The 21337-nt window shown below is 51.6% G+C and overlaps 9 protein-coding genes across 9 annotated transcripts; 7 read left to right on the plus strand and 2 right to left on the minus strand.

The window, feature by feature from the left end:
• The first annotated feature begins 307 nt into the window (after nucleotides 1-307).
• On the plus strand, nucleotides 308-2487 carry M438DRAFT_341580 (uncharacterized protein). The gene has a single exon (XM_029904529.1). The coding sequence runs from the start codon at nucleotides 487-489 to the stop codon at nucleotides 2260-2262; it is 1776 nt and encodes a 591-aa protein (XP_029766046.1). The 5' UTR covers nucleotides 308-486; the 3' UTR covers nucleotides 2263-2487.
• A 471-nt stretch (nucleotides 2488-2958) lies between these two features.
• On the plus strand, nucleotides 2959-4136 carry M438DRAFT_370932 (uncharacterized protein; the record flags this gene model as incomplete). Its single annotated transcript, XM_029908222.1, has 2 exons — nucleotides 2959-3111; nucleotides 3165-4136. The coding sequence occupies 2 exons, from the start codon at nucleotides 2959-2961 to the stop codon at nucleotides 4134-4136; spliced, it is 1125 nt and encodes a 374-aa protein (XP_029766047.1).
• Nucleotides 4137-4500: 364 nt separating this feature from the next.
• On the plus strand, nucleotides 4501-4768 carry M438DRAFT_330831 (uncharacterized protein; the record flags this gene model as incomplete). Its single annotated transcript, XM_029903355.1, has 2 exons — nucleotides 4501-4614; nucleotides 4676-4768. The coding sequence occupies 2 exons, from the start codon at nucleotides 4501-4503 to the stop codon at nucleotides 4766-4768; spliced, it is 207 nt and encodes a 68-aa protein (XP_029766048.1).
• A 295-nt stretch (nucleotides 4769-5063) lies between these two features.
• Nucleotides 5064-6920, minus strand: M438DRAFT_287615 (putative sugar transporter; the record flags this gene model as incomplete). The annotated part of the gene is made up of 4 exons (XM_029901630.1): nucleotides 5064-5389; nucleotides 5443-6230; nucleotides 6278-6552; nucleotides 6604-6920. The coding sequence occupies 4 exons, from the start codon at nucleotides 6918-6920 to the stop codon at nucleotides 5126-5128; spliced, it is 1644 nt and encodes a 547-aa protein (XP_029766049.1). The 3' UTR covers nucleotides 5064-5125.
• A 1980-nt stretch (nucleotides 6921-8900) lies between these two features.
• M438DRAFT_341587 (uncharacterized protein) lies at nucleotides 8901-9711 on the plus strand (the record flags this gene model as incomplete). The annotated part of the gene is made up of 3 exons (XM_029904530.1): nucleotides 8901-9378; nucleotides 9431-9491; nucleotides 9551-9711. Coding segments are annotated over 2 exons (496 nt in total), but the record flags the coding sequence as incomplete, so codon positions are not given.
• Nucleotides 9712-10382: 671 nt separating this feature from the next.
• M438DRAFT_309660 (galactose mutarotase-like protein) lies at nucleotides 10383-12480 on the plus strand. The gene is made up of 6 exons (XM_029902391.1): nucleotides 10383-10838; nucleotides 10887-11012; nucleotides 11064-11192; nucleotides 11240-11306; nucleotides 11357-11753; nucleotides 11806-12480. The coding sequence occupies exons 1-6, from the start codon at nucleotides 10576-10578 to the stop codon at nucleotides 12051-12053; spliced, it is 1230 nt and encodes a 409-aa protein (XP_029766051.1). The 5' UTR covers nucleotides 10383-10575; the 3' UTR covers nucleotides 12054-12480.
• On the plus strand, nucleotides 12481-14150 carry M438DRAFT_341589 (uncharacterized protein). The gene has a single exon (XM_029904531.1). The coding sequence runs from the start codon at nucleotides 12650-12652 to the stop codon at nucleotides 14141-14143; it is 1494 nt and encodes a 497-aa protein (XP_029766052.1). The 5' UTR covers nucleotides 12481-12649; the 3' UTR covers nucleotides 14144-14150.
• A 381-nt stretch (nucleotides 14151-14531) lies between these two features.
• On the minus strand, nucleotides 14532-17695 carry M438DRAFT_361305 (uncharacterized protein). Its single transcript, XM_029907501.1, has 2 exons — nucleotides 17578-17695; nucleotides 14532-17524 (listed from the first exon to the last, which is right to left on the minus strand). The coding sequence occupies exons 1-2, from the start codon at nucleotides 17589-17591 to the stop codon at nucleotides 14737-14739; spliced, it is 2802 nt and encodes a 933-aa protein (XP_029766053.1). The 5' UTR covers nucleotides 17592-17695; the 3' UTR covers nucleotides 14532-14736.
• A 145-nt stretch (nucleotides 17696-17840) lies between these two features.
• Nucleotides 17841-21238, plus strand: M438DRAFT_341591 (uncharacterized protein). The gene has a single exon (XM_029904532.1). It carries the CDS (start codon nucleotides 18105-18107, stop codon nucleotides 21159-21161), a length of 3057 nt encoding a protein of 1018 aa, XP_029766054.1. The 5' UTR covers nucleotides 17841-18104; the 3' UTR covers nucleotides 21162-21238.
• The last annotated feature ends 99 nt before the right edge of the window (nucleotides 21239-21337 follow it).

Below are 21337 nucleotides of genomic sequence, written 5' to 3' on the forward strand. Positions count from 1 at the left end.
AGTTTGAGGATGGGGAGGTGAAGGCATAGTTGTGCAGTGGGAAGAGATGAGTACAACTTGAGCTAAAGGTCCGCTCGTCCAACAGTCTCACCAGGAGTCGACATGATCAAGGATACCTCGTAAAACATTCCCCTGATGGTCGTCTAATAGTAGTGATCTGCAAAAGAGGCGTTCGTGCGTCGTCAAGCTTTCTCGAAAGAATTCCACCGATCTTCGAATTCGCGTTTCAGATTCGTTGGAGGGACGGAGCCGCCAGCCGCACAGTTGAGGACGCGCAAGACTGCGACACAACCTGTGACATCTCTCCTGCATCCCGCCTCCTCCTCCGACCTTGCCGCATCAATTATCGCATCGTCACTCGTTTCTGCAATTCGACTGTTATCTGCTCCTGTACGCTGAATCGATCTCGATCATTGTCTGCCCTTTCCTTGGATTATTGTCTGGAACAATTTTTGAGTGAGAAGTTTCGCTGGACAACGAAAAATCATGGGGCAAGCCACGCGAGCTGCAGGAAGACGCAATGGAGTCGCGGCCTACAAACAAGCCCTCATGAATCTGGCCCAGGCCCCGCGCTGGAGAGGACTCATCATCGGCACCGTTTCGTTCTTACTTGTGCTGTGGATATGGCAAGCGAATTCAGATCCCAACGCGCCTGGGTCGAAGCTCTACAGCAAAATCTCAGGCCGACCACAGCACCAAGACTTTATGTGGAAGCCTCCATCCGTGCTCGAGCCATCTGAGTTTACTTTGGACCTGGAAGCAGGCAAGAGTTCTACAGCACCAAGTGGGCTCAAGAAAGGGAACCCCCAGTTTCACCTTCTAATTCATGCGCCAAAGATTACCACAAATGTTTGCAGGAGTTTGCTGTCTAGCTTTCTTCTGGACTACCCAACTCCAACATTGATAGGATACAGACCATCACCACCAAATGAGACTCATGAGGGAGACTTTTGGCAGGACTACGGCCTCGCAGATACAGCCAAATACCTCACCCAACAAGGCCGGATCTCCGACGATGACTTTATCGCTGTTGTTGATGGAGAAAGCACAATCTTCCAACTGCCTTCGGAGGCCCTTTTGACAGAGTACAATGCACAGGTCAAGAAGGCCAATGCTGAGCTGGACAGCAAATATCATGACATCCCCGTGAAGACATCGAACAAGCAAAAACTTCAGCGCTTCAACCAATCAGTATTTTTTGCAGCGGAATACGAAATGGTATCTCAATCCCGCAGCTTCCTCAGCAGATTCAGACTGCCCGAGAAGAAGCAAGCAACTCACCTGAACAACAATCTCGCGATCGGATCCGGTTCTGGTCTCCGTCATCTCTTTACGACAGCAGCAGAACAAAACACTCGTATCGAGCGTACGGATCGTGAAACCTTCAACACCATTTTCGCACAACAAGCACTTCTACGTGCGTCCATGGCCAAAGAGCAGCGCGAGTTCAAAGCATGGTTATCACGTAACGTGCTGCCGTCCAACAACAAACTCAAGATCAAGTTAGCCGAGGACCTTGTAGAAGCCAGGCAGGATCTTGGCATGGGTCTGGACTACAGGGCAACCATGTTCCAAACGATCCCCGCGGCAGCTCAGCACGTCGCCGACACAGTCGTCGCACTGATCGACTACCCTACTTTCCCCATCCCCGAGATCTTTCAGAAACTGCGCAGTCCATTCACCCTGCACTCCTCTACACCACACCTCAACTCCACTAGCGCAGTTCTCGTTCAGAAACACAACAACACACTTCCCTACACTTCTCACTGGGCCGATATCCCTCTATTCACCAATCCCAAGACGCAACAAGTCCCATCGTTGATCTCTATGCTACCACCCAAAGAAGAGTCATCCTCTTCTTCAGGTCTCCTGACAGCTCCGGACACAAACATGCGCGAACTCTGGGAGTCAATGTGGTTTTACCCTTATGCCCGCACACTTTTGAAGCAGTACCTCCACAAATCCACCAGCAAGGAGGTTGCCTCTGAAGCAGCGGTAGGCGGAGAACGCTGGTACGATGCCCGTGGTGGCCGCGGTGGTGTCTGGACAGTTGGCAACGAATGGCTTGAAGCCGGAGAACTGTGCGCACCTTTCGGCAAAGAGATCTTCGAAGATGGGTTGAGGGGCTGGATGGAACCTGTTCCTGACGGTGTGGAACTGTCGAGCGTAGAGAAGACTCCTGATGGCAAGGGTATCGTTATCGGGGAGCAAGTGAGGAACGGCCAGATTCACAAGATCGTGGCTGTTGCGGCTGGACAGTAGAGAGAGAGGGTGAAGGAGTCAAGCGAAGCATTACTATTTCTTTTCCTGGTTTAGCGATAGAGGAGCGGCATTTGGCGTCGTGTGGGGGTTGTTTCAGTTTTCTGTTCACTCTTTTTGTGGATAGTGGAGTTTTCTTTCTGTTGCTAATGTACATAGCGATGCATCATCTTAGACTGGCTTGCCCAGAGCAACACATAAGTTAATGGTCTTATTCTGTTTGTTCTGATGAACCGATCATATTGCAGGATCTCTACTCACCATATGCCATCGTTGTCACCGATGCAGCTGTCAAGTTGCACAAAAATCCTTGACAAGAACCCCACATGAACGCTCGCCTTGGACGATAGGCTCCTACCAAATAGTATCGTGAAGTTTCCTGCGTGAATCAACGGCACCACTGCAGTTGGAACTTGGAAGAAGGCAATGCCAAGCCCCAGCGTGACTCGTGACAGCCAAAATAGAATCCGGAAGTCGGCAAGAAGCCGTGGAGCCTGCGCCACGATTGGTGGCTTTGTGATCGCTCGTGGTCGCGGTTGCCTGAACTGACGTGCCAGCGGCCGAACGTCTTTATTCCCTTTGCCATCTTCATTGTTTCGATCATCACAATCTTACCTTGTGATTTTCGACATCTTCTAAACCATCTTGCATCAAGAACTGAACAAACGCATCACCGAGAACCTACTAAATACCGCCATCATGCACGGAGAAGTGCTGCACCACCTCGTGCGCCGTGGCTACGAAGCCATGAGCGACAGCGAGTCTCGCCAAACAATCGTAGCTGAAGTCAGCGCTGTCGAGATGCTTCCTATCATCCTCACTGGTGCTCTTTTCGCCTTCATCTTGGCTTCGGTATGTCGGCCCAGGTCGAGATGTTGCATAGCATGTTACTAACACGATAACAGGTCAGATACACCCTTGGAGGTGTCGTGGCCAGCCTGGCCATGATCGAAGAACGCCAGACCACTGTCGTCGAGACACGTACCCTCGCTATCGATGAAAAGGAGGATCCCGATGCTCCTTTGGACAAGGCTCGCTTGATCGATGAGGAGGTTATGGTCATCAACCAGACTCCCCTGACATCTAGCATCCGCAAGACTGTCCAACACCTGACTTCAATCGGTGGTTTCAGAGCCCGCTGGAGAGGTCTCGGCTGTGCTCTCATCTACAACCTCGTCCACTCTTTGACCGTCAGCTTCATCTCCATGGCCATTGCTGCCTTCACCGGCCTTCCCGTTGTAGGACGCGTCTTCGCCAACATCGCTGCCAACGTCCTCTGCGCTCGCATCCACATGGTCTGGACCCACACCGTCGTGTCTGAGCCGTCATCCATGACCTGGTCCCAGCGCCTCTCCCAAACTGACAGGAAGACCTGGCGCGTTCTTGCCCTCCCTGCCTTCGTTCACTCGATCGCCGAGCTCGCCACCTACGGTCTGCCTGTTGCCATGTTCCTCTTCGTCGGACCCGAGATCACTGGTGACATGGACAACGAGCACTTGCTCGCCAGAGGCGCCATGTCTCTTCTTGCCTTCATCATGCTGAACGTCTTGATCTTGCTCCCCGCCACCGTGACCCGTACTCGTGTCGAGGCCAGCTTCTTGCCCGAGGAGGACAAGACTATTGTTCCCTTCGACCGTACCTTCAACGGTGCCATCAACATGCTTTCCCTCGACACTCGTGCTGGCCGCAAGAGCCTGTTCATCGAGGCTTGGCGCTCGTTCGATATGGCCAGCAGAATCCGTCTGGTCAAGTTCTTCGTCAAGGAAGCCGCCATTGAGCTCTTCTTCTCTGTTACTGCCACTATCGCCATCGGCGCCCAGGTTGTTGCTTTGGGTATGTCCAAGGACAACGTCGTTGTTGCCATGGATGGCATGTAAAGGGTTGGAAACATCTCCCTCCCATGGTCCCTCGTCCCTCAAATTGTAAATGGAGTTTGGGGTGTTCATATCTTCTCAATCAATCTTTCCTTTGATGACCTATGGTCTACTACTCCCACTGTGTCTACGTCTTTGTGTCCCTCGTTGTAATGCATAATTGCTAGCTGATCTTTGCTGCCGCACTCGAAGGCTGCTTTTTCTGGCCGACCAAGATGATCTGCCGTTTATCACGGTTCACGACCTATCAAGGTATAGCCTTTCAACAGAGGACGACTCATACGACCACGCACGCCGCCAGCAGAGGCCAATCTCGATCGTTATCCTTCTTTCCACCTACTTCTCAACAACAACAATAACAAAAAAGATGCCACCATCAACCAAGCATCTCCTGGAGAAATTCCTCTCCCTCTTCTCCTGCTCTCGCCTCGGTGATGACGAAGACGACGACAACGAGGCCACCTCGCGTCCTCTCGTGATTGTAAGATCTTCGTATCCGAACGCACCCGAAGGGACGATTCACTGACGGTACGCAACGATAGGGAGGTCCCGTGGACTTTCGTCACCATGAGACGGAGGGTGGAGGGCCTCTGCGCGCGCCTATCTCTGGTGCCCCTGAGCCTTTTGTGCGTTAGGTTTGTATCGCTATATCGAGCTGGAGGGACCTCGGTGATGAGTGTTTGATGCTGTTCTTGGAGAGCGTGAATCAAGTTGAGATATGTGTGTGCCTGGCTTCATGCAGAGAGGGAGCCTCTCGACGACTCCCAAGCACACGCCACCCAGCCCAAACATCCTTGTGAAAATGCAAGATGGTTTCCGATCCACTTAGAGGGACCAAAGAGAGCGAGTATCAAGTACGACTCTCAATGGACATCACACCCACATCACAAAAGCACTCTGCATTTCAACAAGCACATTCAGACATAACATCATTCATTTGGAACTCTCCTTCCTATCCCAACCTGCATTGACCCCCCCTCTACCACTCATCTTCACTGAGCAACCTTCTCTTCATAAAGAATCTCCGTCTTGCTGTCAACAGCAGCACCCGCATAAGCATCAATCTTGTAACTGGCAAACTTCCTCGCCGAAACACCCTTAGTAAACAGCAAATCCATCTCCTCGTAACTGCGGTCTTTGGCTTCGGGGAGACGGAAGTATGCCCATACGAAAGTGAGGAAAGAGGTGGCGAACCAGAAGAATGCTGTTTTGCCTTTGAGGTTCCATTCGGTGGGGTTCATGAAGTAGGATTCGAGCTTCGAGGAAGATTAGTAAGAGGTGAGGGCTTTGATGGGACGTGGAAACTTACGGTGGAGCAGACGATGTTCATCAGGGCGTAGGCGTTACGGGCTAGACAGACTGTCTTTGCGCGAACACGGATGGCAGAGGTTTCACTGACGATGGTATAGGCGACAGGGCCGACAGTCAAGGAATAAGTGAGGAGCCAGACAACGGTCAAGGCACCAGCAACCCATTTTGCGCCGTCAGATGTGCTTGCCACGGAGACAATACCGATGATGAGAAGCAGGATGCAAAGGACACCCATGCCGGTCGTGTAGATCTTTCTTCTGCCGACTCTCGCAAGGATGAGCCAGGATGCGATGGTGCCGCAGAAGGCGACGGCGGTGCCTCCGAGACCGATGCTGTAGGATACTGTGTCTTTAATTCCTGCTTGCTGGAAGAAGTAGGTAGGTGTGTAGGCGAAGCAGGATCCGGAGAAGAGTTGGCCCATGAAAGTCATGCAGCAGATCTCGGTACGTCGACGATCAGTGCCTTTGAAGCATTGGATGTAGGATGTTTGTGATGCCTCGTTGTCAAGTTGGTTCTCAATCTCGGTGGTATGGACCATCATCGCAAGTGTTCCCTTGATCTCGTCTTGGCTGGTGTTGGACGAGATACGCTTGAGAATGTGCTCGGCTTCCTCCAGTCTGCCATTTCTGACCATGTACCAAGGCGATTCGGGGGCGAAGAAACATGCGACCATAAGAGGGACGGGCCAAGCCCATTGAACGGCGAAAGGGATACGGTATGACCATTGATCAGTTCTGGCAACAAGACCTTTGAGTACTCCGGCTGCGATGAATTGTCCGATAGCCCCTGGAATATGTCAGAAAAGCAGATCAGAAAGAGAATGGATCACGTACAGCAAAGGTTGACATAGGAAGTCAAGTAGCCTCTGAGCTGGAGCGGAACGATTTCAGAAGCATAAGCTGGGCCGATAGTCGCAAAAACACCCCATGAGAAACCGCAGAGAATCTGACCGACGACCAGAACAGGCTTGTTGGGTGCGAAGAAAGTGATGAAGATGAAGGCATTGAGGAAGAACAGAGCGACAATGATGACCTTGCGGTAACCATACTTGGCAGCCAGCCATCCGTTCAAGAAGATACCAGGAACGATACCGACGTTACTCGCGTTGCTATTTGAATGTAAGCATTGTTGGCCACTCAAGTTCATAAGCATTTCTTACTTGAGAGCCGTTTGCCAAGCGCCAGTAAGTTGATAGTCATTGGTAGCTGCATTGAAGGCGCCGAACCTCTTGGCGAATGATGGGTAGGCGAAGAAACTTGACATGAGGATTGTATCGTAGCCTTCCATAACAACAGTCATAGACATGACCATCGACCACAGAATGGCTTTCTTGTTCTTCTTGATAACTTCGATGAGGGGCGTATTGTGCTCAGCGTCTGAGGCATGCTTAGCATCGACAATAGCATGAGCGCCGAACACCTCTTCGACCTGATGAGCTCCATGCTTGAGTGACTCGTCCGCAGTGTGAGATGCCATCTTGAAGTAGACCCTTGTTGATACTCAGGTGCAAGACAGATGTGTACAAGGCTGAGAGAGTGTTCTGCAGGAGCACCAGGGCACTGGCATGCATTTATCTTCATGGTACATCGGAAAGTACAGGTGCAATACATGCTACCACGGACCTTAATCCCATATTGAATTGACTGGTATGTCAAAACGGGCGACGCATGACAGGGTAGAGGATTACTAGCGTGCGTCCGAGTAGGAGTCAGTAGATTATCCGGTACGATCAGAGCAATGATTTGCTCAAAGGATGGTACATATGGAGGATCAACAAATAGGTAGTCAATTCCACCAATCATACCGAGCCACCCCAGAGGCGCAACCCCGCGTTCGTGGGATGGCGTGGTGGGGGATTCGGAGTCGGAACGGTCTTTCTTGCCCTACTCACTGCATGTTGCAGCACTCGCTTATGCATGTAGAGTTTGCTGTGAGCCTGGAATCGGTCAGATCGGCCAAGCCATTGGTGGTAAAACCATCTCTCGTGTCTTCTCACGTGGTTGGTCTGGCAGCTACTGCTGTACCTCAATGATTAGCCAGACATAGCCGCGAGATCTGGAAAATCTGTGCTTTGATCTGAGTAGACCAACAAGACGTGTATAATCCGTTTGTGCATCGCAACTAATGTATCGTGGTTTCGAGGACCAGTCGAGATCATTCGGCAGGTGCTCAAGCATGCGAACGGGGAGTTCGTAGATGCAGCAGATGGGTTATCGTTATCCCGAAGTTCGACATAAGCGTACTGTGGAAATGCAAGATCGAATTGCGATGTCTTTAGCCCCATCAGAGACAACTATGCATACGGAGACTCTCAATAGATAGCGAGCATCACCACAAAATCGTCTTACATCTTGACAAGATCGACCTTTTGACCTGTGTTCATGAGAGAGTCGGCAGCAGAACAATGACTTGCCGAAAGCACCCGATGCAACTTTTAGGCCTGGGCTGCAGTATGCTCTGCTTTTCGAATACCCGATTAGCATGCACATTAGCTATCGGAATGCCGCATAATTTTGACGACCAAGTGGCTGTCCAGAGAGAGCTGCCTTGACATACGATCGTCTTCTCGAGAGACTGAAGGCGATGACTCGACATATTAGACATTGTCACTAAGGAGCTTTCGACCGGGCTCTTGTGTTGTGTTGTTAGACGAGATCCTGCTTGAATCTGCGGTAAGCCACATCTCCAGAACACTTGTGAGGCGTAATGAACTGCCAAGATACAGAGTGTTTTTGCAACATAACATCCGCCTGATGAGCACTATCTCAACGTGATACTCTCGATGAAAACCAGGCAGATCTGTAACACCACTGAGTTTCCGATAAGCAAACATCTGCCTATTGGCCCTTCGCAGTAATGTCAGTGAGTCAAGACCTACCACTAGACTTTTCAAGCTATAGGTCTCGTCTTTTAGGTGCGTGCGGGACAGGATGAGCTGCCATAGTGCACACATCTTTGAGTAGAAGAAGTCTGCGAACGGAGAGCTCTAGTCCTGAGATGGATGGCTCGCAGCACTGCAATCTCACTGTGCTTTTTGTGCCTTTCGATGGAGACTTTGAGGGGATGAATTGCTGGTCAACTGGTCATGCCTTGTGATATCAGAAACTCCCTGTAGCATCGTTAGATTATCCAAAGCTTCCTCTACCCTCTCAAAACTTCCCTGCCTCGATACATCCAGAGGATTTCATAGGACTTCTCAGGGGTAGGAAGCGGTGGGCGGGAGACTCTGCCTTGCGGCAAGATACGGGCATCGTTGGATCTGGGAAAGCCATCTGGAGTGAAAGTGAGCCTCGTCATTTGGAATTGGTGAACTTGTCAAGGCTCGTCAAACCCTTTTTCTGGCGTTTCAACGCGTCCACCGATCTTTGTTTTCTGAGTTCTCGGCGTCGGCGTCGGCGTCACCAACACATCGACACCCAACTCATCATTAAATTACCCTCCGACGACACCATAAATCATGGAGATCCACAAGAAGATGCTAGCCAAGAAGCTCAAGGCGCTCTACAAGATCGTAGAACACAAGAATCCCCGCCTGCACCTGTCTCTTACCATCCGCTACTTTGACGATCTCAAGCTTGCCGACACCGCAATTGTCGAACTCAAGGTCCCTGAAGACGTCGGCCGCTTCATCAAGGCTGGCGAGCACATGACTGAGGCCGAGAGACAACTTGCCGGCATTGACCGCCTCCTTTTGACCAACGAGCACCTCGCACAACCGTGCGCATACAACCCTGTCCGAACTGTCGAAGGTCTGCGCATGCTATTTGACTCGGGTTACATTCGCAAGCCTGACAGCCCTCGTTGCGGCATGTGGGACGAATGCATGTTCAGAGAGCTCGAGGTCCAGGGGTTTGTCATCCGCCTGACAGTCGCCGACTTCCACTCGGTGGCCAACGAAGTCTGGGGTCCTGCCAACGCCGAACTCAGCAAGACCGTGAGTGATGTTCCTGTTTGTACGCACATTGAACTCGTCTAAACGTCGACAGGTCCACTTCGAATCCTGAAAGCTCCCAACCAGATACGAGATGGATCAAACATACACCGGAGGTTCGTTGCTTACCCTTTCGCGGAATTACGACGGCCGTACTAATAGCAAACATCGACAGCGTTCGGTCCGCGACACATATTGACAAGGCCATCCGAGAGCAAACTTCGACAAATCAGCTGCTGGCAGCGTACGATCGAGAGTAGGAAGGGTCGTTTTCCAGGCTCGCAAGCATGATACATCATAGCGTTAGCTGAAGCAAACATAAGACGGTCGACAAGGCTGCGTCGTCGCCGCCGTCGTTATCTCACTTTTGCTTGTGGTACACTTCTCTTCTCTTCTCTTCGTGACTTCACTCCTTCCTGCGAAAGCACGACAGTCGTGCCGTGCCATCCCCGGGGACTACGTTCGGTTTATTGCCATGGTTGAATACACGGATATGAATCCTCAGGGTGGCTGAAAGGAACCGGGCCTCGACGCCAGTTGTAGGTGGTGATATCCAACATCCCTGGCCCTGGCTCTTCATATACGAGGCGAGTCTCAGCCACCAGCAGTCGTGCCGTAACCTGGTGACCAGACGCGGTCGGCTAATAACGGTATTGAACGAGATGTAGGTCGATCCCTTCGGTTTGTCGGCTGATGAAGACGTCTCCCTCCAGGAAACTTGGCAAGGGTGCAGCAAGCTTTCCCCGCGCGTTTCTTCGTCTCTGTGGGGCCCCATTCCACGCCGAGCTCTTTCTCATCTTAATCTCCTGATCTTCGACATCAACAGATGGCCATCACGATGCCGCTGTGTGTGGGCGGCCGCGACACCTGTCCCGTAATGACGGACAGGCATCAGGAATGCGACCACTCTCCACCCTGGGCCCGCCACCCAAGCCTCGCAATCACACTTGTTGCAGGAAGAGGAAGCAAGCGCCATGCACCTGCCACCTAGGATCCCCGCAACGTCATCAAATACCATGTGCTCCTGCCGGACCTGACGATCACTTCTCCCAATCAATTTTCCCAGAGCGGGGTCCGGCAGAGCTTCACTTGTAATATTTATGCTTAGCCTGCCTGCAGGTCGGTGTTGTTGTTCATCTTGCTCATCACCCTCTCTCACAATCACTTGTTGAACCGGATCGACAACCGAACAGGTCCAGCATGTTTTCAGCCAAGATTGCTGCTCTGGCAGCCCTTCTCCCTGCAACAGCATTCGCTGCTAGCATAGTAGGCAATGGCTCTTCAGTCCTGTCCAACGGCAAATACGAGATCTCATCTGAGGGAATCCGCGCCCAGTTCATCCCTTATGGCGCATCCATCACCAATCTCTTCATCAGAGACGTTCACGGCATTGAGCGTGACATCGTTCTTGGTTGGGACAATGCTACCTACTACACCGAGGACAAGAAGCACCCCCATCTCGGGTGAGTTTGCTTTGTGTACATCTCGTCCATGAGCTAACCCATCTCCAGCGGTGTTCCCGGACGCTACGCCAACCGCATCAAGAACTCGACCTTTGAGATTGACGGCAACGTCTACCACACTGATGCAAACGAGAACGGAGGCCTTGACACCCTGCACGGTGGATCCAACGGCTGGTTCGTGATATCATGCGCGATTCTCATGCACAAACATTGACATCTTTTTAGGGACTGGCGCAACTGGACTGTGTCTGCCCACACCACCGATTCTATCACTTTCTCCATTGTCGACCCCGATGGCGCAGAAGGCTTCCCCGGCGAGGTCATCAGCTACGTGACATACACCCTTACTCCTTAGTATGTGGATACGAACTAGGTCCAAACTCTGTGCTAACAGATTGCAGTGAATGGCACTTCAAAATGATCGCAATTGCAACTACCAAGAAGACCCCCATTATGCTGAGCTCTCACGTATGACAATCAGCCTCTGAGGACACAGAACGTATGCTGACAAGATTTAGGTCTACTGGAACCTCGACGGCTTCCAAAATCCCACTGATCCTACTGTCAACAACTACACCGTTCACTTGCCTTACTCTGGCCAGCGCGTCGCTGTCGATGGTATCCTCATTCCCAACGGAACCATCTTGCCTAACGAGAAGGGTGGTGTGTTCGACTTCTGGTCATCACCCAAGAAGCTTGGTGCCAATCTGACTTCCCCTGATCTTGTTGGTGGCTGCGGTACCAACTGCACTGGCTACGACACATGCTGGCTCGTCAACAGAGATCAAAACGGACCCTACGACTGGCGTGAGTCGGGACCTGTTGCCACTGTGGCCAGTCCTTTCTCTGGTATCCAAATCGATATCTTCACCGACCAGCAGGCTTTCCAGATCTACACCTGCCCTGGACAAGACTGTGAGTTACACTCGATCCTTGCAAAAAAGAATCTTCTGACGTGTCCAAACAGCTACACAAAGCATCAAAGAGACTCAGGGCTTCTTCAACCAGACTAGCCAGCCTAGAGTTGTGCAGAAGTATGGTTGCATGGTTATGGAGGTCGAGGACTGGATTGATGCCATCAACCAGCCGGAATGGCAAAGAGAGAAGAAAAACATCTTCGGCCCTGGAGATGACCCATACGTTCTCCAGGCTACTTACAAGTTCTCTTTGAACAAAGACCTGGCCGCTACTTACAGCAACACATCGAGCTACTAAATGGCGAAGAAGAGTGGAATGCTGATATAATGACTGAAGAGATAGCCAATCAACACTCTTGTTGAAAGATGTAAAACACCTCCATCACAGTGACACTGGCGAGCAACGATGATGCCGTGGTATCAGAAGTCGCTCATTGGCCGTCACACTTACATACATGACTCGAGTGTCAGTGACGGCGACAATTCAGTCACTTACTGACAGTTCCAAAAATGGGCGTTGACAGACTCTGCAATTCTGTCCAATTGGCGTTTCCAAATCATCGTCCACACACGATCTTTCATCGCCATCCATCTGCACTGAGCCCTTATCATCTCTCCTTTTCCTTCAACTTCTTCTATCGGTTGCTTACCGTCGCCATATTGCACCCGGCGCAATCCAAGAATCACTCCTCAACAATCTCTCTACCAATACTCCAGACTACCCAACAGATTCATCTTGTACACATTGGACAGATCTTGTCCAGCCATACACAGTAAAGAGTCTGAAGAGGTCATCTAATCTTGCCGCTGTGGTTTCAGCTCGACGCAGAGTAAGGTCGCCGTCATCAAAAAAGTCCCCAATAGACGTCAACTCTCGAATAACCATCTGTCAAAATGAATGACAACGGCATGAACACCGACCGCAAAGAACAATTCCTATGGGAAAGAGTGTACCAGGAAGCCCAGATCGATGTCGCCGCTGCGAATGAGAGGATTCAGACCGTGATTGGTTGGGAACAAGAAGCTCGCGACGCTCAGTTTCAGCTCATCATCGGACCATGGCATATGCCTTTGCCCAGGGAACTTCAACGTCAACTTCCTAAGCCACCTGTCCGCAAGATAACGACAGCCGTCAATCTCGACCCTCAAAAGTTGCCGATCGATAGAACAGTGCCTAGCCAAAAAGTCCGTATGAGCTACAGACAGACCGAACCATCCAACCAGCTCGAGCGAATTCTCCACAACAAGCATCTCGCCGAACAACTTGCCAGTACCCAATCGACAATGCCTGTTACTCAGCCTTTCTTGCTCAGAGAGATCGACTTGCCCATACTCACGAAGTCCGGCAACGTAGGCAAAGGTCCCACTGAGACAGCAAACACGCTCAAGCGTAAGCTTTCGAAGCTCAAGGACCCGCAGGATACTGAAGACGGGTCACTTGCCGAAGTCCTGCCCAAATACTCCATTTTGCCGACCTTCAGACAGCAATTCCACATCTCCGAGCCCAATTCGGAAAGTACATCGCCTCCTCGCCGTCATACCATGCCTCCCATCGAAGCAGTCCTGGCCCATGGGTTCCGTAACATCAATCTCAACCGCCCAACTGAGCCACCAATCACCCCTCGCTCCCATGCCTTCGATCCGTGGACCGACCTACTCCTTGGTCACAGAGTTCTCACTCCCACACCCGCATTCCTTCTTTCCCTGAGTGCCTTCAGAAGTGACGACAGCGAAGACTCTTACTGGAAGTCCTCCCTGCCAGTCATCATCTCCTATCATCTCGCCAACCCGGCCACTCTCGTCGACGAGACCCGGCTCGAAAGCCTGACCTTTTGCCTCCCCGCACCTAAGGAGTACATCTTCTTCGACACAAGAACCGGAAGACGAGTCCCTACCAGAGCTCGTCAGCCCAAGCACAAGTACGAGGGCCCAGAGACAAACACGGAGATCCGCATGATCAGAATGGTTCTGCCTCCCATCATCCCCAAGAAGCTCTACGAGCGCAAGGATCAACAAGAGCCATTCACAGATTGGTTGATCCTGTGCCTGAGCACCCCTGCTATTCCTCCTCCCGCGGTCGCCCACACCCACCACCTCCGCTCCACCACTCAGGTCCCACCGCAACCTTACACAATGATCGTCTTTCCCACCCATTTGTTCAAGGAGAAGGAGTTCGTTGCAAGTGAAACCTCCATCTCACCTGTCGACCAGCAGGAAGATGTCGCCACTACCATGATGATGAGATTCGACGGTAGAGGCAAATTGCCCCTGATGTACGGCATCAACCGCGACTCCGCCTTTGCAGAGAGATGGGTCCAGGGGTTCGCTAAGGGGGGCACTGCCCTGGAGCTCACTTTCAGGGGAAAGAAGGCACCTTGCTGGATGTGAAGGGATGGTGGTTTTCGCTCTCACTTGTTTTTTTTCTTATTTTTCACTTCTCCCCTTTTTGTATAGTAATTTTACTCTTCACTCATCTTGATACTCCTGAACGTGTCGGTTGCTCTCTCTTTGGACGGCGAGGTGAGCCTGAAAATCATCGTGCATTTTTATGAGCGCAGTTTATACGTGTCGCGGCTACTAGAAAGTCAACATCCCGACTTTGAAAGTACAAGGGGTTAGTCGCTCTCTCTGTGGACAGCGACACCCGGTTGAAAATCATCGTGCATTTTGATGGGTTCATCTGATGCGTGTCGCGGCTGCGAGAGAGAGTCGATATGCCAACTTCTCACTGAACGGGAGAGGCAAAATCAAGAAACATAATCGCGGAATACACATTGAGAATGAGAATGCAATATTGATTGATGCAAAGCTAACAGTCATGCAGTAAAGTTGAATGCTTAGAGAAAAGAAAAGGGTATATCCCAAAAGCCAGAACCAGAAGAACGCCTTGTGTTTCCACCCATATGCTAAAACAAACAAACTCCTTGCTCCTCTATGCTGGACATATAGATAAAGAATTAGGAACATGCTCTCCGGAAGTCTCAGTCGCCCGTGAGATCCAACTCTTCGACACCACTTTTACGGTACACTCGTCGGTCTTTGGGTGTGGGTGCAGTAAGATCGACCTCCATTGCGACTTCCTTCCACGCACCGGGCAAACTTTCTCGCGGCTGGATGAAACGCTTGGTCACTTTATTCGTCTGTGTTCGTAATGCCTTCTCAGGTGCAGCCACGGGCTTCGATTGCACCACCTCGGACGTGTGAGATCGAACCACCTTCGTGTTGGCAACCGCGGGAGTCGAAGATGATTTTGTGACTGCCGCAGTGAGTTTGACAGCCACGTCATCGACTTTTCTGTCGCGAAGCCGCTTATTGACTGGGAGCAAGGCGGAGACTGAGATGACTGGTCGTTGGGTAGCAAATATCTCATTCGGTGCCTCAGGTTCGTACGGCGGCGTCGGCATGGAGGACGAAATTTCTTGGACTCCAATCTCTTCCTGGACAGGAAATGGCTGTTCAGTATTCGATGATACGATTCTTCGTACAGTTGATCGATCGCTTGGTGTTGGCATTGTAGAAAGTGCGACTGCCTCACGTGTCTTGTCGGAGACTCGTTGAAACCCACCATACCTAGGCAGGCTGGGTAAAGATTCTGGTGAAGCCAAGTCGATCGCCTCAATCTCAAAAGCGCGAGGTGTGGAAGGCCGGAGGGTAGGGGATCCCATATCATCCGCGCCTGTGGTTGGCGCTGTCTGGTACCGTTTCAAGGGCGATCTCCTCCTTCTCCTAGTTACCGTGTCAGGTAGAGGCGCCACGACATCAGCCCCATCTGGAGAAAACGTTGCTGGCTTGCTGAACTGCTTGAAGTGGTCTCTAATGCTTGATGGTTGTGCCACGGGTGCTTTCGGCGAAGTTGGTTTCGCAGGGGATGATGAAAGAAGGTCGATCACTTCCGATGGTCCGGATGTTTCTCGAGGGGGTGAGAAGATCCTTGGTCTTGCTCTCCTACGAGGAGACGAAGGTTCTGGCGAAGGCCGCTTTGAAGACCGCTTCTTTGAGATGGTTGTCTCGCTACTGAGGTCCATCTCGGGAATCGATGGCGCCCTGCCTTTTGTTCCATCGATCAAATCCAGGTCAGCCACAGATGCTCTGGCTCTGAACGAATTGCTCAGAGGCGCTGGCCTCGCAGCTGGCAAGATCACCTTCTCCTTCGCTAGAGCATCGATCTTTGACAGGTCCAACTCCTCATATTCTGGTGACTTGGATTTTGCTTGAGCCGTGCGATCTACACCTGGCTTGGTAGTCTTGGTAAATTGGTCCAAAGCGCCTCTCTGCATACCTCCAGTCTTCTTTGCAGCAGCAAGTCTGCGACTTGTAGGCGCTTCAGCATTGACAGCTTTGCGAGGTCGTGATATAGGCTTTGATTTGGGCGCGCCTGCACCGGCCTCCCAATCTTGGACCTTCAGAGGTGCACCGAGACGCACGAAAGTATCGAGTAACCAGACCTTCTCGTGAACATTTGGATCGTAAGTTGAAGGGCCGCGCTTTTTCTTTGGAGATCCTGGACATTCACCATCTTCGGTAGGCAAAGGTTCGGAATCCGAGTCATCTTCGTCCTCGGGAATTTCTTCGTCGGGATCTTCGATGCTAAGATCAATATCGATCAGCTCAATCGGCTTGAAGCTGATCCGAAGCTCGGGTATGTTGTCTGTAGTCGGATGCAGACGTCTGCCGTGAATAGCATTGATGAGGGAAGACTCCCTAGCTTCCTGAGTGGACAAGGCGTCGTCAATGGCGGCTGGAGCCTCGCCGCGCATTCTGAGTTCTCGAACAAGTACAGCAGGGGCCAGGTTGCGAATGAACTTCTTAGCACCGCCGATGCATCGCCAGTCGAAGGCGTCACCCGCAAAGTCTCTGAGACTAGGGTAATCGAGCGGCATATCCCATTTGAGCGTATCCTTGAGCTTCGCGATTTTATCGGAAGCTGATATGCACGGATGGGTATAGTAGCTGAGGACTTTTTGATCCGGGAAAGAATCCGGAATGGTCAGACCAGGGCGTTTCTGACGAAAGTGTTTGCTCTCGTTGGTACGGATTTCGTGGCGGAGTCTGTCTCTCCACGCATTTAGTCCATCAACATCTTTCTTGTCTAGTCGGCACAGCTCATCACCAAAACCAGCTCTTGCAGCCTCGCAAGCCAATTTCGGACCGCAACCAGGGATGCCCTCGGTGATGTAATCTCCTCCGCTCATCATGGCGACGAGAATCATGCCATTGCGATCCAGTCCGCTCGTTTCCATTGTACTGTCTGCTCTGTAGACATTGACGTGTGTAGGCGTCTTGCTGCTCTTCTGTTCTGGTGTCCAGCTCCGCAGCGTCATGCCACTCCCGAACATGAGGGTGTCAACATCTTCGCTGAGTACAGCGTCCACGATTCCTTCTCTTTGAAGAAGAGCACACTCGGCTTCAGCTTCACCTGGCGCGTAGTGGAGTGGAAAGCCGAAGTGCTTGAGAAGTTGCTTGGCTAGGAACTCGGGCACACTCGATACTCGGACATTTGGGCCTCCGACCTTCTTGTTCCGTTTCCAGGTGGGCTTGTTAGGACCATCGAAGACGAAGAGCGGGTGGATGTTGAGAGAAAGAAGACGCAAGAGGCGATAATAGAAGGTTCGGAGGGCAGGATTGGTGCCGCCTTTTCCAGATTGGATTTGGAACAGCCAGATACTGATGTCGATAGCCAAGCGGAAAGGCCGAGAGTGAGAGACGTAGTGTTCGGCAGCGAGCTTGCTCACAGCTATGCGTTGGCCTGGGCCGATTTCTTTATAGATTCTGCAGGCGGCGTTAGTTGAGTCTTTGAGGCGACAAGGTGATGATCGACGTACCCATGAATACCCATACTTGGAAGATCATTCGACCATGAACGCAACTATTGGCAACTCCTTACTCGCGTCCATGCCCTCAAGCAATTGGTCAAGTCATAATGATGATGGCAGGCGACTGTTTCTGTCGCAAACATGTTCAACAGCAGCAGCAACTGCTTTGAGGCGTTGCCATGGCAGCTGCGGCCCGCCCCGCGCTCTCACGTGACCTTTGGATCATTGTTCCTTCCTTCCAAGTTCATTGTATTGCAGTTGTCAATGGTTGAATGCTGATGGATATACATGTTCACCGTGACCTATGCTCCTGTGAATACTGTCTCATTTATCTCTCATCACCGCATCGCTAAGTCTCATCTTTGGTCAGAAAGAGATCTACATCACGTCACCGAAGTCGACGCACGAGTTTGGGCGTGAATTGATTGTTTATCCGCTACGCAAGGGCCATCGATCTTTGTTTGGGCCTTCATACGCCGTACACAGTTGCTTTTGGGCATATTCTGCGACTCGTGCTTCGCGGTTGCGACGCAAAGATGAGAAACTCTGCTTCGTCAAACATCGTCTCAGAAAGTGCTACTTCACCTTTGCGATCGAACCACAACCCATCTACCAGAGGACCTCTGGCGCCACGATCGACCAACTACCACACCTCGCCTGCTGTCAAATCTATGCTGTTAGAAACAAAAGACCATCAAGGAAGCCCCTGGCAATTCAAAGTCACTGTTGAGGCCGAGCAAATGTCTACCTCAGCCAGGTCCACAACCAGGACACAACTGATCCCACTGCATGATACAGAAAACACACTGATCCCTGATCTCTGTCCTGTGTCTCAGCTCGGCGACCATGCCTCAACTGATTATTCGTTATCTGAGATCGAATTTCCGGAAGATATGCTGCCCTCAGCTCAAGGTCCGCCAGCCGTCGACTCCTTGTCACCGGAGCCGGTTCGTGCATTCGCATCTCGCAGAACACCCGCAAGTGCAAGGAGCAGAATGTCCAGAAAATCCGATTTCGGAAGTAGTCACGGTTCGAAACCGCATCACGCAGACCCATATGTCTCGGCAGAGCCACAGTTCGAGCAAGACGTGGAGGCAGAAGCTGTACTCGGCGCTTGTGCCCCGGGCGATGCGACCATGTTGGAAAGCGAAGAGTTTAGCATGATCTCGGTTGACTCTCTACCCAGCCGAGTGGCTGACCACTCTTCTCCTTCACAGCCTCTCCAAGCTACTGAGGGGTACACCTCCGCAAATCATTCGTACATGCCCTCATCCCCTCCTGCCTTTGTCGCCGACAGAAGGACGCCGGTTCCTGAAGAATCAACTCCAGAGAATCCCCAGGCGCCGCTGCCTTCGCAACAGCATGATGCAAACATCGCCACACCCTTGAGAGAAAGCGCTCGCAAGTCTGGAAGAGCGTTACAGGATGCCCTGAACGGTCCCTTTCGCGAGTCTGTTTCCAGAGAGCTACCTGCAGCCCGAGAATCAATTTTCAACGGCTTTAGCTCTGGCACCAGACGTCAACTGCGCCAAAGTCTGCATACAGGTCAGAGCTTGGCCTCTCCCTCAGCCATGCAAAACGCGCCCAGCCTTGCACCTATTCCCAACTATCTCTCTCCCTTCCACAGCCCAGTGCGTCAACGAGAAACTTTCGACTCTCTTCCCAGCCGTCTCCTCACCCCCGAGGCCGAAGTGCGTCCACAGTCTACCACAAATTCACAGCCTCCAGTGGATGTCGAGTATCCTCAACTTACTCAAGAGTCGACGAGAAGCAGCCCGGCTCACGAGAATCAAGAAATGAGCTATATCCATGTTCAAAAGTCGCCTGCTGTGCAGATGCAGAGTCCGCCACGCTCTAACCCAGCTTCCGAGTATGATGCGCCGGAGAAGTCTGTTGACAAAGTTGTGCCGCCTGAAGCAGAGGAGGAAGACGATCGAGACATCTGGCAAGAGGAGGCCAGTCGTTCTGGGATTGATGAAGAGGGCTCCCCTCAGCCAACCGACCTATTCTTAGAAGACCTCGCCATCAAGCCTCGTAGGAGTAAGCTGCCTGGTACATGGCGTCGCACTTCGGGTGCAAACTTTTCTTACAGCGATTCACCCGACCCTCAGGAACGCCAAACCCGCAAAGTCAGTGCCTCGACTGCAGGATCGTCTCGCAAGAGCAGTGGCGTCATGACACCACCTTCGTCAGACGACGGTAGCATTGCTGGTGGAGAGAAGTCAGGTACCCAAGAAAACTCCACGACGAGCACTACAAACGACGACGAGCTCAGTCAGTCCGAGTCTGGAGATGATACCGGCACGTTCTTCCAGTCAAACCTCCCAACAATTTACAGCAAAAGAAGTACAAGGCAGACTTCGAATTCTGCGAAAAGTAGTTTTGCTCCCAGCAGTCCACTCAGAAACACTGTTCTGGATATCAGTCCTATGAAGAATACTCAGTCTTCCGAAGGCATCTCGAATGCAAACCTCTCCACTGGTCCCTCTCCATTACGCCGCAGACTAGCCAAGTCGAGCAACTTGGGTGGAGCTTCAGCGACACTGAAGCAGGACACTGAACTTGACACATCAGAGACTCAGACAGACTCGAGCTTGGCTTCAGATGCTCAACAGTTGCAAAGAGAGATGAGAGGACAATCTGGCAGTGGTGCGAGCACTATCTCTAGCTTGACCTCTGGTAGCCACGTGAGAGGGTCAAGACACGCACCAAGCGCGAACACCATCGATCTGACTATCAGCAGCGTTTCCGAGGAAGACGCTTCGATAGTCTCATCAAGATCAAGGAGTTATCAAGAAGAGCTCAACCTCGATTCGCCCATGCGTGTCAAGGTCAACTTCAATGACGATGCTGGCAACTCGACTCTTTTGGAGCCCAGACGTCAATATCCTCCGCTCTTTGATAACGTTCCGACCTTGACAAAACCTACCCCTGAACCGTCGGAAGCATCTCAACCAAAGTCACCATTAGCAAAGCTCACCGAATCGTTCTGGGAGGCCGTTACCAAGCCGCCAGTCTATGCATCACCTGAGCGCAAGCCTTCGGTTGTGCTGGAATCCTCGTCAACAACTACTGTACCTGACCACGTCCTACGTCTACGTCGCAAATATGGTCTGCTGCCTGACTCTCACCCGTTCATCTACGCACACATTCGCACACTACACCGCATGCTGAATTCAACACGCTCGCGACCTGGCAGCAGCATAGTCCCTCGCAGCGGACCGCTGGGTCACGGTCTATCACGTCTACTAGGCAAATCCAAAACCAACGAATTGGATCAACGCTTCGTATGGACACAAACCCACCTTCACGTCGTCGACTCTTTCATGTCGCTCCTTCTACCACAGGAAGAACGCGATCGTCTGCAATACGACACTGGCTCTTGGGGCGATGCCGAAGCGCTTAGACATCGCGGACGCGACTCCAAGGGCAGATATGGCGATGAAATAGTATTCAACGGCGTCAAGGGTGGTGTGATTGAAGCTGCTTGGGTCGCAGATGTGCTTGTTGACATTATCTTCAAAGAAGAGATGAATGCAAAAAAGAAGAAGGTTGCTGAGATGATGGCTCGCGCCGAGAGAATGGAGATGTAAGATTATGGCATGTGTCACGACTCGGTGTTTTGTTTTATAGGCTTATGGCGTTCGTCGGATGTACTTAGGTTCTCGTATTGTTCTTTCCCTTGGAGCTTTTTGAGCACTGTCATCGAGCATCTTTCTGTATCAACATCTTCCACTAAGTCACATTTCACCAACTCTACCGTTACTGC

Source organism: Aureobasidium pullulans, assembly GCF_000721785.1.
Source record: "Aureobasidium pullulans EXF-150 unplaced genomic scaffold scaffold_1, whole genome shotgun sequence".
In the NCBI taxonomy this organism is placed as follows: Eukaryota; Fungi; Ascomycota; class Dothideomycetes; order Dothideales; family Saccotheciaceae; genus Aureobasidium; species Aureobasidium pullulans.

Excerpts from the sequence above, each read along its gene's own strand:
- M438DRAFT_309660 (XM_029902391.1), top strand. The coding sequence starts at position 10,576 with ATGTTTTCAGCCAAGATTGCTGCTCTGGCAGCCCTTCTCCCTGCAACA. Across the intron at positions 11,013-11,063 it reads CACGGTGGATCCAACGGCTG|GGACTGGCGCAACTGGACTG; the intron begins GTTCGTGATATC and ends ACATCTTTTTAG. Across the intron at positions 11,193-11,239 it reads ACATACACCCTTACTCCTTA|TGAATGGCACTTCAAAATGA; the intron begins GTATGTGGATAC and ends AACAGATTGCAG.
- M438DRAFT_341580 (XM_029904529.1), top strand. The coding sequence starts at position 487 with ATGGGGCAAGCCACGCGAGCTGCAGGAAGACGCAATGGAGTCGCGGCC.
- M438DRAFT_341591 (XM_029904532.1), top strand. The coding sequence starts at position 18,105 with ATGAGAAACTCTGCTTCGTCAAACATCGTCTCAGAAAGTGCTACTTCA.
- M438DRAFT_341589 (XM_029904531.1), top strand. The coding sequence starts at position 12,650 with ATGAATGACAACGGCATGAACACCGACCGCAAAGAACAATTCCTATGG.